The 17,356-nt window shown below is 41.7% G+C and overlaps 1 protein-coding gene across 2 annotated transcripts in view; it reads left to right on the top strand.

Annotated features, from left to right (window-relative positions):
• The first annotated feature begins 286 nt into the window (after positions 1-286).
• gpc1b (glypican 1b) overlaps positions 287-17,356 on the top strand; it is a 63,029-nt gene continuing 45,959 nt past the window's right edge. The window contains exons 1-2 of one of the 2 annotated variants that reach the window (XM_079648329.1): positions 287-410; positions 542-1,090. In XM_079648329.1, coding sequence (XP_079504455.1) covers positions 931-1,090 — 160 coding nt within the window. In that variant the 5' untranslated portion in view covers positions 287-410; positions 542-930. Of the gene's footprint in view, positions 1,091-17,356 lie in introns of both variants that reach the window. The other variant, XM_079648328.1, reaches the window with a different exon arrangement.

The raw sequence follows: 17,356 nt of genomic DNA, 5'->3' as shown, positions 1-17,356 counted from the left end.
CAAGCTGAAAGGACACAGAGAGCACATTCTTCTAATTAGGACAAGACCACGTTATAAATACAATAAATAAACACCACACACACAGTGTGTTAGACTGATACTAAGTGGGAATGACGGATGCTTTTTCCGAAATGTAATAATACTAATATTTAGATGAGACAGAATGAAATGAGAGAGGAACGCGAAACCCCGTGCACGATCACATTCACCTTTTTTCTCTCTCTCTCTCTCCCTCTCTCTCCCCCCCCCCCCCCCCCCCTCTCTCTCTCTCTCTCTCGCCTCCTCCTTATTCCACACAGTGGCAGCTCTGGCATAGCATCGTTGAGAATACCCTGAGCCGGGAACGATCTGCGGTAACTGCCAGTGCGCACCTCCTCACTCTCAGATCCCTGCGGGCCGTCATATAGTCGGTAGGCGTGTGGCGACAGAAACCGGCTGCACAGCGTCAGCGCAAAACACTGCTATTTTCTGCCACGACCTAAATTATTTCAGCTGTAAACGCGTAACCTAATTATTTCATATCTTGCTTCTCCCTCTCTAGGTGAGCTAACAAAACAAACAGTGGATATACAACACAGGAGATCTGAACTCTTCCTGGGCACAGCTGGAGAATTGTTTTGGGGAAAATAACTAAGCTGCTGTCCTGTCCACATTGCTCCCCCCCCCCCCCCCCCCCCCCCCCCCCCCCGCCCCAGGAGTGTGTGGAGACGGGACCTCTGCGCGGTGAAGAGTCGCTCCTGTGCAGTACAGACGCTCTATAAGATCAGGAAGGATTTAGAAAGGAAGGTGGAGGATATTTTACGCACAGCAGCAATCAGTAGCCTTGTGTGACACGCGGCTTCCTACTGCGAGTCCCCTGCTCCGTTTAGGACTCAACACAGTCGCTTCGGATTTGCACTTGACTAAGTCCACACACAGCAGTCGGCTGGGATGGATTCCTTCATCATAGCGGCACTGGCGGTGTGCTCTCTAACGGCACCAGCCTATGGGGACAAAGGGACCAGCAAAGCCCGGAGTTGTTCGGATATCAGGCAGTTTTATAGCGGGAAAGGATTCCCTCTGGATGGGGTCCCTCAGTCTGAAATATCAGGTAAGCTCCCTCTGTGAGCACTCATACTGTGTATGTGGAATACATGTTTTATTTACCCCAAACACACTTTCAGGATCATATACCTGTCGATTAACAACGCAACATTTTTCCATTAAATGTTCACTACACTGTGAAGCCCCATACAGTTGCTATGAACTCATTGCCACTGAGAACCATAATCCCTCCGCAAGTCCCCCTAGGAATGTTAGTCTATTTTGGGGCCAAAGTCGCACCTGCAGTATCAGTATTTGTTGTGTTCATCCGACCTACCCTGTAAACATTTATAATTCTGAAAATGAATGATAAAGGTTGCATACAATAGTGTTTTTAAAAATCACTGCAGAAAATTGTAATCTACAAATGTGCCTTGTTAATCACAAGCTAACAATTACATGTTTTGTTGTAAGAGTGAGCAAACCCAGGTTCTATCTTTTTACCTTTAATACCTTTTGGCACACACTTTTCAAGTCACATGTTGAAGCAGATGAGCTCTAGCTCTTGGCTATTTCTCAGGATGAAACATTGCTTTGAAAAGACATTAGGACAGTACTCAAATGTCACAGACAATCTTGGTGTTTGATCCCTCATCAGAAATTATGTAAAAGTCCCCCAAATTCACTCACACTTGACATTTTGAGAAACACAGATGCAGAACCAGAGACTGTCTTTCAGTTCTCATTTCTCAGTTTCCATACACTAATCTGCTACTCCTGAAGACGCTTCTTAATCTTCCTTTTAAGCCGCCTGGTCTCTGTGCGTTGAATTCTATGAATTGCAAGTCACTTGACCATGTGCTGTAACCATGCAAATAATATGGTGCTCACTGTGTCATTCATGGGCTGATGTCAGACAGTCACAAGCCCCTCTGCAGTTCAGATGATTACATGTGTGCCTCCTCTGGAATTCAGTGCAATGCTTTTACATACATGAACACACACACCACACACACACACTTTCCTGAAAAGTTATATGGTTACAGTATCGTTATCATACATGCATGGACAAGACTCAAGACTGTGACTGTGTGCTTACACAACCACTTTCCTGTGCACAGATTTAAAGGGAAGGAAATCTATTTTGAACTTGCATACTTTTTAATTCCATTGTCCTAAAACTGTCAAAACAGTGACTGTGATGAAAGTAATGACTATAAAGTACAACGCTAATATTTGAAGTTATCTATAGCCTTTTAGCAGCAAGAAATTAATGTTAATGTGTGCAATGATTCTTACTGTAACCCAGCCACAGGCCCTCTCAATCTGATAACATACCCTTCCTCGGAAAGCCCCTTTAGACTGCGTCAGTCACCTTCTCTATTTTGTCCAATTCATTTTCCACAGATTGCTACACCACTGACAGTAGATAAACTCCTCTCTTCTGCGAAGACCGAAATGTTTGTCCATTAGCACAGGCCGTATAGCACAGAAGAGTGACTTTCTGCAGTAATCACCTAAAGGTCACACTCTCAGGATGATCCTAAAGTAGAAACTGCACTATTTTCTGAAAGCATATCACACAGCACAGCACGTTTGCAGGAGCATTGTGTCGTGACCGAAATAGCATGTCAATGCTGTGGGCTTCGCTTTTCACCCTATAGATTGTAGATGTTTATCACGCAGGTTTCTAGAGCTGACACTGAAATGCATACATGGAGAATCAAGTGTGTGCTTATGAGGAAGATGATATCTGATGAAAGGATATACAGTAGATCATGCCTGGTGATTGCACTTGTAGAATAGGAGATTATAGGATTTGAGGGTGGGGCGGTAATGTGATGAAGCTGTTAGCTCATGTCATCACATCATACATCATAAGGTAGTGAGGGCCAAGTAGTAACTGGACACTTCTAATTTAATTGATTGACCATACTGAATAAATCATTTGGCAGAATTAACACCAGCACCGGTCCCTTTGAAACCCTTTTCTTCCAAATGTCTGGAATCCATAATGCTTTAAAGATAACATCTGTCTTGTCATGACACCACCTATTCTTCTTGTTTCAATCAATGATGTGGAGCTTACTTAAGTCTGGGGTCAATGCATTCCTAGTAAGAGAGAAAATAAGGGAGTGAGACAGAGACTGAGTGCCAGGGAGAGATAGAGACCTGAGAGAGAATAAGAGAGATGTATAGGTGGATACATGTTAGACAGAAAGAGAGATAGAGGGAAATGCAGATTTGGCTTTGACAATATTTCTCCCTGTGTCCCTGTCTCTTGGCTCTCGAGCATAAATAATCACTCATCGGCTCCAGCCTGACATATTAAACACCTCAGTAAAATATGAAAGATTTAATGTATTCCTTCTCATCATGAGCCACATGAACGTTTTGTGTGATCCCTGACATTTGAAGAAGGATATATCCTGCTGTGACACCAGGGCTTGATCAACTTAATGTATTGGCGGTGCCTGACTCAAGGTCACATGCTGAGAACATCTCCTCCATTCAGTCTGGGAGGACAATGAGGGACGACTGCAGCCTGACTCTAAAAATCAAGTCCAGTGGCAGCACATTAAAATCCTTGTCAATGCTGCTCTAAATTTTTTATGAGGTACAATTCCTTGGCACACAAAGTTGAGAATATACTTCTGAATTGAACATTTTATTACATTTTTAGATTAACAAAATATGTTATATCAAACACGAAAGCGTATGCAAAACACATCTCAACAACCTTTTGAAATGTTAAAACTAGCTTTTTTAATTAAAACAGTTTGTGTATTAAAAATATACTTTTAACTTTTATACCACTGTTGGAATGAGTACCCTTGATGAAAGCTAATAAAGGAGAGGAAGAGAACTGCTCCCAACACCCCCCTCCACCTCACAATCCTTGTTTGATTATGCTCAGTCAGCGGTGAAAGAAGATTCCTAGATATTGTTTTCACACCGATGCGCCTCATATAACAACGTGGATGGTCCCCTGTTCTTAAGTAATTTGCCCTAGAGTAAAGCCATGCGGAAGAAAGCTATTGAGTTAAGGGTGAGCTGTTTGTTATTGTGTTAAATCTGTGTTTACTGGACCATAAGAACAGTATCCATTGAGCAGAAATGAAAAGTGATGGTTCGAAACTAATCATAAGAAGTGCGATAAGTTGAACTCTCCCCAATGTGATCAGTATTGGAAACATATTTTTGTTGGTATTTACCAAAAAATGGATGATTGATTTTTACGAGGCTCATCCGTCTCCTCCCTGCACTGCCCCCTCCCTGTCCCACCCCATCATTACAGTCGTGATGACTTATCTGTTTGTCTTTCAGGGGATGACATTCTTCATCCCTCTGTTTCTCTCTCTCTCATCGGCTCTCGAGGAGAGAGGCGCCAGGCACTCTTTGAAAGCAGCTGGCAGCCAATGAGTGTTAGATGTCCAATGACATATAAGCCTTTTACAAAAAGACAAGCTGCATGAGACATCTGCAGAAAGGCTGGTAACATTTTGGTATGGCATCGGCTTTTCCCAGGCTGTATTTGTGTTGTTGTTGATTGCTGGTTGCTACAGGCTGATAGTGAGTTGCTAAGTGCTCTTAAGTGTCATCTCTAACCAGTGTTTGGCTAATGATACACTGGGATCGCTGCTCACCAGGCTCGCTAGGAACGGTTTGCTGACTAAAGACTGGCTTGTGGCTGGAATATGGGCTGATCAGTATGGTAGCCAACAGCGAAAAAGTATGGGAATGTTTTGAACTCAGTGGCTTGACTGTGAATTTTCCTTGAAATGTATAATGGTATCGTTGTAGCTAAAACAGAGCATGAGTTTTCAAACACAGCGTAGGAAATCTCCCCAGGCAACTCTCTCACCTCTTTGACTGTGTAATGATAAGATAATGGCTGCTATGTGTGTTTGCTGGCCCCTACAACCCTTACCAGCCGGGGGTTAAATGGAGGTACCCACTGCCTGAATAAAATGGAGCTGGACAGCCAGGGAGATGCTGCAGAACCAACAACAAAACTCCTAATATATGAAAGAGATCACATTAATAAACATTTTTATCAGGGATGCACCAATCTAAAACTGATATTGGGATCTGGTATTGGTGCCAATGTGGACTATCTATTTCATTTTATGTTTACTTCAGATTTTCACATGCACGTATACCACTTCATGCATCAGCAACAAGGCGATAGACCGCATAGCTAACAACAAACATGTTTTCTGTCTTCATGTATTATTTCCTACAAATGTTTTTGGGCTAGAAAGCCAGTGTTTTCAGTGTCTGGAAAATATAACACAAGCACCTTCGTTAGCATCATGCCACAGAGTTTGACACATTTTAACTATTATTTACAAAGTTGTCGCTGCAAGATTTATTCTTTTACTAAAAGTCAATAGTTTCGTTAATTCATATCTGTATTTGTTTGTTACATCCAATTTAGCAAAAGTTATGAAAGCAATGTTTAATTCAAGCCTGGTGTAGCCTTAAACATAAAAGAATGATCCCAGTAACTTCCATAATGAGGCATACATACATAGTGTTATTTAAACACTTTGTCTATTCCCAAGCCCAGGTATAGTTATCAATATTGCAACTAAGCAATTTGGATCGGTGCATCCCAACTTTTTAAATTTACCCCCATTGGTATACAAGCATCCAATGAATCCGTGAATCTGCATAGTCTAGGATTGTACGTTAGGACAGCAAAAAATAGGTTCACAGTGTTCTCACTCAACTAATGCATTGCTCCATTAACAGTGTTACTGAGCTAAGATGTTAGTTTTCTGCCTCTGTAGTCAGATAATGAGCCTTACAGCAGATTTTGTTTGCAGAAAGAAATACAAAATTGTTTCACAAAACACATTCAGTTGTTAAGGCATTTCCATTCTGCGTGGATGATTGAATGCATATTCAGCAAAAAAGTCGAAACAACATTTCCTACTGTATTTCCACTGACAAAACAAATGACTAAACACATAAAGCCAGCAATGTTATGGATTCCTTTTTGAAATGGCTCTAGACAGACAAAGGGACAAACTTAGTAGCCTAGTAAATAGTAAACACTGTGTGTGTGTGTTGAGATAAGCTTACAGTGTTGTCACTATGGCAGTTCTGGACAGAATTATTATCTCCAACCTATTAATATCCCCACTGATGTGATGTTCTTATTCTTCATATGGTGGATAACTAATTGTTCACGCTGAATTACATATTGCCGTCTTGTGAATGGAACTCATTAACCGACTCTGAGATAAGAGGGCCAAAGCTTATTTGAAGGTTAATGTCAGCATAAGGCCCTGTGTATTTGTCGCTCTTCCTCTATGGGCAGATTAAAGCAGAAGCAACAATTGTTTCTGTATCGCAGTGTGCAGGCACATAACTCTGCTGCAGTTTAAAGGGTATGAATCCCTGCATCTGGGCGCCTTTCTGTGCCTGTTTCATTGTGTGTTTGTTAGCGTGCGTGTCTCTTTGTGTACGTGTATTTGCCTACCATCTGAATAATGCTGGAGTTGTTAAAATGCTGAAGTCAGTAAGAAGCCTCTTGAAGCATTAAGCCATAATGGGCTGCAGGGAGCATGAAACAGACCACAGTGTGTTTGATGTTCACCATACAGTAGAAAGAGAGAGAGAGGGAGAGCGAGAGAGCCGATGGACTGCTGACTGTGACTTTGCCTGCCCTGGTCTGCCTGATTTTGCTAGTCCCTGCTCCGCCCAATGACAACCTATAGAAAAAACAGCACAAAGAAAAAGAGGACAAACGATGGAGTTAAAAATGATTTAAAGCAAATAGTTTCTTTAAACAGTGTGCTTTCGTTACCTTTATGTACATCGCTTAATTCTCGGGGCCTGTTAGAAACATGAAAATCTGGAGGACAGTCTGTCCAAACATGTTTAGCTGCTCTGATCTCTGCAAAGTCTGTGAACTAGGTCGAAAAAAAAAAACTTTGAACAGAGATTCTACATTTAGCAGTCTATGAATTAGTTGTCTAATCTAAATGTGGCACACTATTTAGGGTCAGAATATTTTTTACCAAATGATTACTTTTTGTACAATAAGCTGACAAACACTTTACTATTTCCTTTTCTATTTCCTATGAACTATTTAAGTTAAACTAAAGCAGTCTACCTCAGAGTGTAAGAGGTAGGAAATTGATGTCCAACAGAGATTGCTTTTTAGAATATAATGCACCACCTAATCAGTATCAGCTTCCTCTTCGATGACCAGCATGCATGCCATCCTCTCTTTTCTCTGTTCTCGCACTCCTCGTGTCTTTTGTTCCCTGTCACTTGTCTAATGTGAGAGTAGGAGTTCACACATACAGCCCTCCATTCACACACACACACACACACACACACACACACACACACACACACACACACACACACACACACACACACACACACACACACACACACACACACACACACACACACACACACACACACACACACACACACACACACACACACACACACACACACACACACACACACGCTCAAATAGATGATAGCATAGGCCTGTCTTTTTTTGACGGGGTTTGTAGTGTCATTGCAACAGGCGTGTGTGTGTGTGTGTGTGTGTCTGTGTGTGTGTGTGTGTGTGTGTGTGTGTGTGTGTGTGTGTGTGTGTGTGTATGTGTGTGTGTGTTGTTCTTCTGAGGGCTGCAGTGTGTAGTGAGTGACTCCTCTTTTGTCTTGAGAGGAATTGGTTGTGTCAAAAGGAGAGTTATTCCCTTGTCACAGCAAGCGCCTTCAGTGTCTCTTGTTGTGTGTGTGTGTGTGTGTGTGTGTGTGTGTGTGTGTGTGTGTGTGTGTGTGTGTGTGTGTGTGTGTGTGTATGTGTGTATGTGTGTCGATGCAGATGTGTGCCCAAGTGCCCAATGTGTCCATAAGCATATGAGAGAGAGTATTAATTTGTGTGTGTGCCTCAGATGTGTCTGGACTCCACATGACTTCTAAAGCCACACTGAGAATGTTACTGAAGCACTTACTCTCCATTTGCCTTCCAAGTGTGTGTGCGCATACTTGCTGCCATTTTTTGTCGTGCCCTTTCTTCAGTTATGTAAATGACACGTGTGTCATGGCAAGATGTTGTGGCTCATGTCCCTTGCAGCAGGGCTTTCTGTAGACTAGGTGGGTATTTGAAGTGACAAGGAACTGGCTTTAGCTCTCAGCGTGGCTTCGCTTCTGCTCTAGCTACCTCTCTTCTTACTCCCGTCCCGCTGCTTGACAGATGGTACAGACCCAAACCGGGACAGCCACTATACCATATTAAGCGAGGGAACGCGGTACACATTTTACAGGGGGACACACCCTATGCCAACACACACATACGCACTGTCTGCAGCTGTGGACCGGAGTGTTTGTTGGGAAATCCTGTGGCTATGGCACTATGGCAACAAATTCAGCAGGGACACAGGGATAGACATCCACATATGGGGTTGGATAATCTTTAGATTTGACTTCTGACAAAAACATTATAATACAAAATCTGGCTCTAGACTAGAGTATTTAAAAACACACAAACTATTCATGTTTTATCAGATTAAAAGACTAAAAGTCCAAAAGACCTAAACCCAAATATATCTGATTTACAATGATATTAGGCAGACACAATCAAACACATTTTCTTTTTAAATTGCCCTTATTCAAGATAATTAATTAATTAATTTTAGCTTGTCAAATAATTTTTAAGTAGATGTCAAAGAAGTTGTGGATTTAATGATATATCAATCGTGTAAATAAATAACGGACAAATCTTTTATTTGTTTGTTTTCACTTTATGTGCTAGTATCAGCTGTTCCTGGGGCATTCTGACTTGGATATACTTTGTCATGTCCTTGTTTGAAATCATTTCCGTGCAGCGACTATATATATCTGGTTTAACACTATTTTGTGAAGCCCAGACACACTTTGAATCACCTCCCCCGTTTCTGGCCCAGTTCTCGATACCCAACCAATATAATTTCCAAAATAGATGGATATTCTCTGATGGGGACAGCCTTCAGGCTCCTATCTCTCAAACATAAAAAAGGAGGAAATAGGAATTGAACAGACAAGAGATTGGGCTAGTATATAAAAAGATTGGAATAAATGATCAAATCAGTGAGGAGTCGTCTAAGTGTTGAATGCCTGAAATGTGTCCAGCACCTCGCTGCTCAGATGCCTGGCACACACAATACAGATTTAATAAAGATAGGAGACACAGGCGCAGTAGTACACACGTCCCTCAACCGCACACTTCCCTTTGATAAGCAATCATTCCTGTTCTGCTCTGTCCAACTGTGGCCCTTTCTTCCAGACATGGGTTTTCTTTATTAAAAACACTATAGCTGACATGCAGCAGTAGAACTCCAAGTTATCAAGGTTTTGTTAGCATGTGTGTTTCTTTGTGCCTCCAGACTTGTGAATCTCTTCTTTGTTTACCTTCCCTTCCCTGAGGTGTCGACATTATTCCCTGCAATCTCTTCCTAACTAGGAGCATGTTTCTATACTTGGGATTCAGAACAGTTGCTACTTTCTCCACATCTCGCGCACATCTGCCTCCGTCTGACTGTTCCCTCTTTGGCTTTTTAAATTGGTCATTTTGGAGGATTTTGTTTATAGCTGCTCCAGGCAAATGGCTCCACACAATAGTTATTTTTTCTTTATTGTTACTTGGCGCACATCATTTCCTGAAGGTTTTCTCTTATCGAGATAAACTATTCACACAGTTTCCATTATCGTAATTATTTTCTCCTCTCTTTCTCTCTCCCTTAGTCGTTTTTTGCCTTTGAGGCATTCTTCCCCTATCTACTCCTGTAGAGGAAGTTGTCAATTCATTTATTTTTCATGTGAAATTTACTGCATGCTTACAGATGCTCTCCAAAACACATTGCTTGTTTGTTTCTGGTACTTGTCTGCGATTTTATGACTGGATATTTTTCTGATCTAATTTTACCAGCCATTTTATAGCCTAAGCATTAAAGCTGTGTGTTTCTTGAACACAATCCAAAAATATGAGAATATCTTCATTGTTTATGCAGCTACACACGTGTGCAATATTGATAACATAAATAATTTCTTAAAAAGTGGATTTTATAAGCAGCTGATTTAAAGATTAAATCCTGTTAGTTTTCTTATAAAGTCTTCCTGTGGGAGTCCGTTTTCTCACACTCACTTTAACCGTCCCCCCACTTCCTTTGCTCCGAGTTCGAATGTAATTACAGTGAAATCTGTATGTTGTTTTATTGGCTTCCTTGAGGCTTAGCTAGCACAGTTTTCCATGCTTTAGTGTGCTGTGATCCTGCAGCATCTCTCCCTCTCCATCCGGTACATTTTCCGTATCTCCACTGTATAATTGACTTTAACTGCAGAGATTCCTGGTCCCCCATAACATTACCGTAGTTCTTCTAGAATACCCAGATGGGTTGTTCTAACTGTGCATTGCAGCCTCTTTATATCTCCCACTCCCAGTTTGTGGTGAAGCAGCTTTCCTTATTTCTCTGATTCCACTCCAACTTTCATCTCTTATTAGATGTTCTGCTTTCTAAGCACATTTTTCTGTAATTAGATAGTTATGGTTTTATGTGACATAATTTCCTTAACTTCATTTGTGGCTAAGGAAACCCCTTTGTACTTCATGGTGGTTTGCTTATTTTGCTTGACCACAGTCGGCTATTTAGATCTGTAGATTCACTTTCTGAAGACGGAGGAATGGGAATGACCAGAGGATTACGTGAAGGCCTTATGAGAAGAGGGGCGCAGTCAAATGCTCATAATTACAGGGGGAATATGTCATTACTGTCAATTGTCATCCTATTTGCTGTAACAGGATTAGTTTTCATTACCTACATTTATTTAATTTTTCTTCTTTCCTTTCTCCTCTCTCTATTAGAAGCCTCTTTCACTTATCCTAGTCTGTTTCACTTTTTCAGAAAAACCCCCTAAAACCATCTATAGATATCACTTCTGTGTGTCCGAGCATCATGTCCCCCCACAAACACTGTCATTTGAACCATTATTACCAATGGCTGTTCCACATTCTTTATTTCTGTCTATGAATAATGTATTCATATCAGTTTGTATTCCATTATACAAGTACTCAGGGATTTTCCTACTGTCCAAATAAACCTTTCCCCTTCTCTCCTTTGTCCCAGGGGAGATGGCACGCAGTGAGCTAATGAACTTGAAATGACAATGACTTATTTAGCTTGCATTTCTTCCGCTCAGCCGTAACAGAGGGCATTCCAGTTGTGCCCGCTCTTCATCGTTTCATTCGTTTCCTTATTTGTTATCCCGTTGCACCCTCACTATTTTCATCTCTTTTTCCTCCCCTGCAGAGTCTTCTCTCATAAATATTTTACATCTTTCAAATGAACTCTGTCAACCCAGGCTTAGCGCATGGCTGGCTGCCTTGTGTGTTTCTAATGCGTATAATGTGTTTATGTATAGTCTCTCTGTGTGTTTGAGTGTGTACATGTATTCGGCTGTGAAAATGTTTTAGTGTGAGTTTCTTGCTGTTATACTCTAATGCTCGACTGTGTTCCTGAATGCTCATAAGACGTGTTTAATCACTTTTATATTTAACTGTAATTCCACGGGACAAGGTGACTAAGAACATGTTATTTACAGCAACGACCTAATGGCTTGTGCAGGATCACATGTAGTACATATAGTTTGGTACATAATGGATGCATATACTGGAAGCTCATTGAGCAGTCGTGCCAATAAAGCCCCTTTGCTACAGTATAATTAAAAGGAATTTGATTTAAACAGTTGGATGCTAAGTGCCTCGGTCAAGGTCAGATTTATAATAGATGGTGAGGAAACATGGAAGCTTTTATCGTGAACCTTCTCCACCTCAACTTATTTCAGACCAAATGTTGCCTTCAGGATCACTCAGCTCACTCAACCCAACACAGAGCAGAACTGCAGGATGGTCATCCCATTGTTTTAAGGCAGTGCTTGTCTTTAGCCCTTATACATTTTTAAATGTGTCTTAGAAAGGTAAGTGCAGCATCTAGCAAGCACTGGCTTTCAACTGGAGTGCTTGACTCAACACAGTTTTGTTGCATAAAACAACTGTCTGTTGTTCAATGTTACGGTTTTTATCCACTGATTTTAGTGATAATATGTATACCGTATAATGATTGTCACGATAAGCTCAGTCAGAGATAGTGTGGTATTGCTCGTCTCTCTTCGATGTCTCAGTGTGCATCTTTGGGCCAGGTTTAAACTAAAAGCCTAATCTTTAAATCTTTCATGCTCTCGCTACCTTCCTGCTGAGGGACAGAGATGATGCGTTTAAAGTAATAGTAACTTTCATCCACTTTCTGCTTCATCCTATTGTTCTTTGTTTTCATGTGTCTCGCTTTATCTGTATTTCACCTTAGCCCACTTATTTTGACCTGTACAACAAGCGACACATTAAAAGGGACATATCATCATAAACTTACTTTTTCACTGCTTGTGCTCACAGAGTTGGGGATTCAGAGTTCCTGCCAAAACTCAAACTGCGAAATAAGACAGTAACCCAGTTTTTAGTGGGCTAAGAACAGGCACCAATCTTCACAAACGGATTGAAATTGTCTTTTGCCAGTTTACCTTGTAGCCAATCAGAGCAAACTGGGTTTTCAAATGGGCAGCTTTAAGAGACAGGTGTTAAAAAGGACCTTTTCAGAGGTTGAATACAGTTGTTTTCATGCGGACAGTATGAGAACAATCATATTTTCTTTTAACTTTAGAGCAGTGGTTCTCAACTGGTCAGGCCTCGGGACCCACTTTTTCCTTAGTCAATAGATCGCGACCTGAAATTTTGAACCACTCAAATCTATTCAACAAAAAATCCTGCAGTAATATATACGCTTCGCAGCATACAATATTAATTAAAGTGAAGTACAGTGCATATATCCCTTATATCCCTTCACAGAACAAAAGAATGCTTTTAAATAAGGTTTAACGAGATGATGGAATCAAAGCTGAACTGTATAACATAAAAAGGCACACGTGCTGAAAACCCAACCCCAGAAGGGGGTCTGGGGGGATTCTCCCTCAGGAGATTTTTTGAAATACTAACATATAAACTACCCATTCTGGTACACTCTGAGAAGAAAATAAATAGATGTATTACGACATATTAATAATATTTTATGCCATTGTTTGTTTTTCACTTTGTTCTGAAGCTGAACTTGCTGCTCCACACAGAGAGAAGAGCAAAGAGGAGATAGTCTGTGTTAAATTGTTTAAATTGTGGGTAAGGGTAGATAGCCCCCATTGTTCTGTGACCTGTCAATCATCAAACCGGGGGTCATATGTCATTATGTGTTCATTTTTATCTGAAGTTGTACCCATGGATGTATAAAGAATAGTTCTACCGCAAAGTTATTCTCAGTGGGGACTTCCGGCTACAATCTTGATTCTGATTGGCCAGAAGACTCGAAAAAACATCAGCAGAGATGTTTTATTGAGAAGATGATTACTACTTGACAGACATTTTCAAAACCGTTTATGGTCTCCGGTACTTTCAGTCCAACGCCTACTGCATGCACAGCGTTAGAAAATCGGGCCTTCAAAATAAAAGTTTGACTTTTTCCGACAAAAAAAAAAAAAAGGATTTTTTTTTTTCAATTTTCTTTTTTTTCACTCACACATCTGCGACCCACTCGAAACTGGTCTGCGACCCATTTTTGGGTCGCGAACCACCAGTTGAGAACCACTGCTTTAGAGCATGTAAATATGTTGTAGCGGAACCCAAAAAACAAGTTTGAACCTGACAATGAGCATAATTTTTTCTCCTGCATCAATATTTGCATGACTGTGTTAATATCTGCTGACATGCTTGTGTCCTCTGATAAACAGTCACGCTTTTACAGTATGTGACTTAATCCCTTCCTCAAGCTCCTAAGCACTACTGGGGCTTTCTGTTCCACCATTTGTCTCCTGTGTGTCCTTGCTCCTTGCACCCTGCTTTCCCAGCAAACCCCCAGTAGACTCAGTTCCAGCCGTGGGGCCCAGGGCATCACTCAGTCAAATTGAATCACAAATCCTTTGGGCAGAGGAGACTGTGTGGCTCTGGATGAATGGCCCGCGTTTGTCTTGTGATGTCTGCTGATGAATGGCCATGGTCTGGAGGACAGAATGGACTGAACCAAGGAAAGCTGGTCTGGTGTGGTTCCCTTCTCAGGGGGATTTGTAGTGTAGAATATTTTCCTACAACAGAAATGTGTGTATTACCAAAAAGTAATGATCTTTGTAAAGCTTTTAGTTATACATACAACTTATGATTATTGAAAACAGATAAGGAAATTAAAGTTTGTTCAGGTAAAAAAAGTAGGTCCATGAAAGGGAACAACAACCATGGTTCCGGTAAATGTATCCCTCTTTGCAATATGGTGACTCGGAAAGAGTAGCGTTAAGGCTTTGATGTTTCATATTTCAGTGTTTTGTCAAGAGAATGTTGCGCTCACTGGGATGAACTCTCAATGCATCAGCCCTCCTCTTCTTTGAACTCCCATCAGTCTCTCAGTTACTGAGGTATAAGTTTGAGAGTTGATACTTTTCTGCCTTTCTCATATCCCATCTTGCTGTTTTCCCTCAAGCTCTCTTCCTCTCTCCAGCTTTTCTTCACCTTCTCTCAGGCCTTCTGTGTCCCTTCACATCTCTCTTGGCTTAGTTCCCGTGATTAAGCACAGCTGTCGCGCTCATCGCACAGCTCCTCTTTTTTTCACATTGTTATATAAATTGGCTGGCTGTCTGTTTCTCAGGCCCTGGCCCTGTTGATTTTGGTTGACGTCAGTAACCCTGTGTTATTGATGTTGTTTATGCCCTGGACACAGAGCTGATTCTGCTGTCTCCGCTGAATGCTCTGACTCAACTAGTACATAAATGTATGAGTGTGCATGTTTATTCGAGTGTGCACCAACGAAGCGTGCTCGTTAAACTAAAATCAATCACAAAAAGTCCAAACACATCCCTCTCTACAATTTCTTATAGCTGACGTGATTGTTATCTTTTTAATTATTAGCAGCCAATTGAGATCAAACTCTTCTTAAAGGTAGTGTCTGCTGGATGGATGAGAGGGAGATTATTACATGTGACCGACACTGGAGCAAAGTGTAGGTGAATCACTCTGTGAGGCAGAGACGTGAACCTGCAGGGGGCCCGGGCAGACTGGGCTGTGACATTGAGGTGATGGGAACTTAAATCATTCGCCATTGTCTATCTGTTGCAAGCTGGGAAGTACTGCTGCCCAGCTGAAGGGTGATATGACCTCGGAAAGCAGGACAGTATGCTGTGGAACACACACACACACACACACACACACACACACACACACACAGACACACACAGACACAAACACACACACACACACACACACACACACACACACACACACACACACACACACACACACACACACACACACACACACACACACACACACACACACACACACACACACATGCACTAGTTAGCCCTCAGGTTTCCATTCTGTCCACTCACTGATCATACCATATGCTTGAAACACCCCAGGCCTGATACAACCAATTCCTTTTCAGAAAACATGTTGATATGAAGGCATAATTCTTTGGATGTTTTGGCTGCTTCCTGAAACTGATTACATTAAAGTCAATATGGGTTACTTAAAGTATTTTTGTTGTGTGGTACTGTAACTGTAAACACGATATGTTGTTTTAAAGAGCCTGTGACACGAGTTTCCCCCATCATCCAAACCCATCAATTTGAGTAAATATTGTCCCCTTGAAAACCGTTACTGAACTGATTTTGGATATTTGTACTTTGATAACCATTAATCTTCCCTTCAATGTTGACAATTTTCTAGATCTTCTCGGGGATTCTTCAAGTCCCGCCAAATTATGTGTGACGTCATTGCGGGCACAGCGCTCCAGCTGCACCGTTCAGGATCCCAGCATCTGCATGTAAACGCACGATGGGGCACACAGCAACAAGCTCAGACAGCGATGACAGTTTAATGTTGAACGTGTCTGAGAGCTCATATGAGGCTGAAGGATCGGTTTATGTTGTATCTGTTAGAAGTTTAGGAATTAGGTGCGTCAATATGGGCGATCATACGGTCATGTAGCCAGTGGTGGACTGGGACTAAAAATCAGCCCGGGACTCTCGACCGGCCCACTTCGGTACCACTAGTAAATTGTCAACGGGGAGAGTGGGGGATGTGATAGTGACTTATCCGACCGGCCCACTTCGGTACCAGCCCAGCCCACGTAAACTGTCAACGGGGGGAGCCTCGCTGCGGGGAAACGGTGGACCTAGTGTCCCGATCGGAGTGGGAATAATAATAATAATAAACCGTGCATTTTATCCATTAATTTCCCCAACATTGTGGTAAAAAAAACCACACGTTTAATCCATGTTGGTGTACTACTACAACCAGTGGTGTAGTGGGGATGTTTTTACTGGGTGGACGGGGTGGTGGGTGGACGGGAGACACTATGGACTATGAATATACTGTAGTCAACTTCATTAAAACGTTATTAACGTGCCTAAACTCAGTAATTCACCATTTCTACGCATGACAACACACTTTGTCCGTGTTTGGCTCTCTCGCCGCAAAGTGAAGCGTTCCCGCATTGACGTGGCTTCCGGCTTCCCCCAAAACCTCAAAATGAGTCGAAGGAATTTTCCCGCGATGTTCGAAATTATTGATATTTATCGGAACGGTATCGCGTTTTCTTTTTTAAACTGACGGTTCGAGATGACTAGTAGCCCACTATTTCATTGCACAACAGTTGTTGGGTTCGTGTCACAGGCTCTTTAAACTCTGATAAATATGTCTGACATTCGACAATGAAATTGCATCCATTTTGTATTCTATCTGGCATGTACAACAGTTTGGTGACTGTTATAGTCGTCATGATTTTCCTTAAGTACCAGTATATCTTGAATGGATGCTTAATGTATCTCAGACAACCCTCCAAGGACATTGCTCCATTGTGATAGGAAAGCACTTCAGTCCTTCTGATGAGATGTGTCCACTGTCAAGCTGAAATATCCCAACCCATCCCACCACTTCCACCATGTTGTTACCATTTCTAAAAGCACTTTGCTCTCTTGCTCTTCCCTCCAACCGGCATGGGAAGTTATTCTAACTGGCGGCCTACCAGCTCTTCTGTATAGCTAAATGAAATGCAGCAGTTCTAAGAAGAGGCTGTTCCCACATCACCCATTTTGCAAATTGTAGCAAGGCCTCCTTCTCTCCCGGGAACACAGTGCCTTATGCACCATTACTGCTATAAATAATCTTTTCCATAAACCATGCACTTCCATTGGTATGTGATTATAATTTCATTTCCACCTACTGTCATGGGGG

Source organism: Notothenia rossii (genome assembly GCF_949606895.1).
Source record: "Notothenia rossii genome assembly, chromosome: 9".
NCBI classification, from domain to species: domain Eukaryota; kingdom Metazoa; phylum Chordata; class Actinopteri; order Perciformes; family Nototheniidae; genus Notothenia; species Notothenia rossii.
Note: the sequence above shows the minus strand (reverse complement) of the source record. Positions and strands in the feature narration are given on the sequence as shown.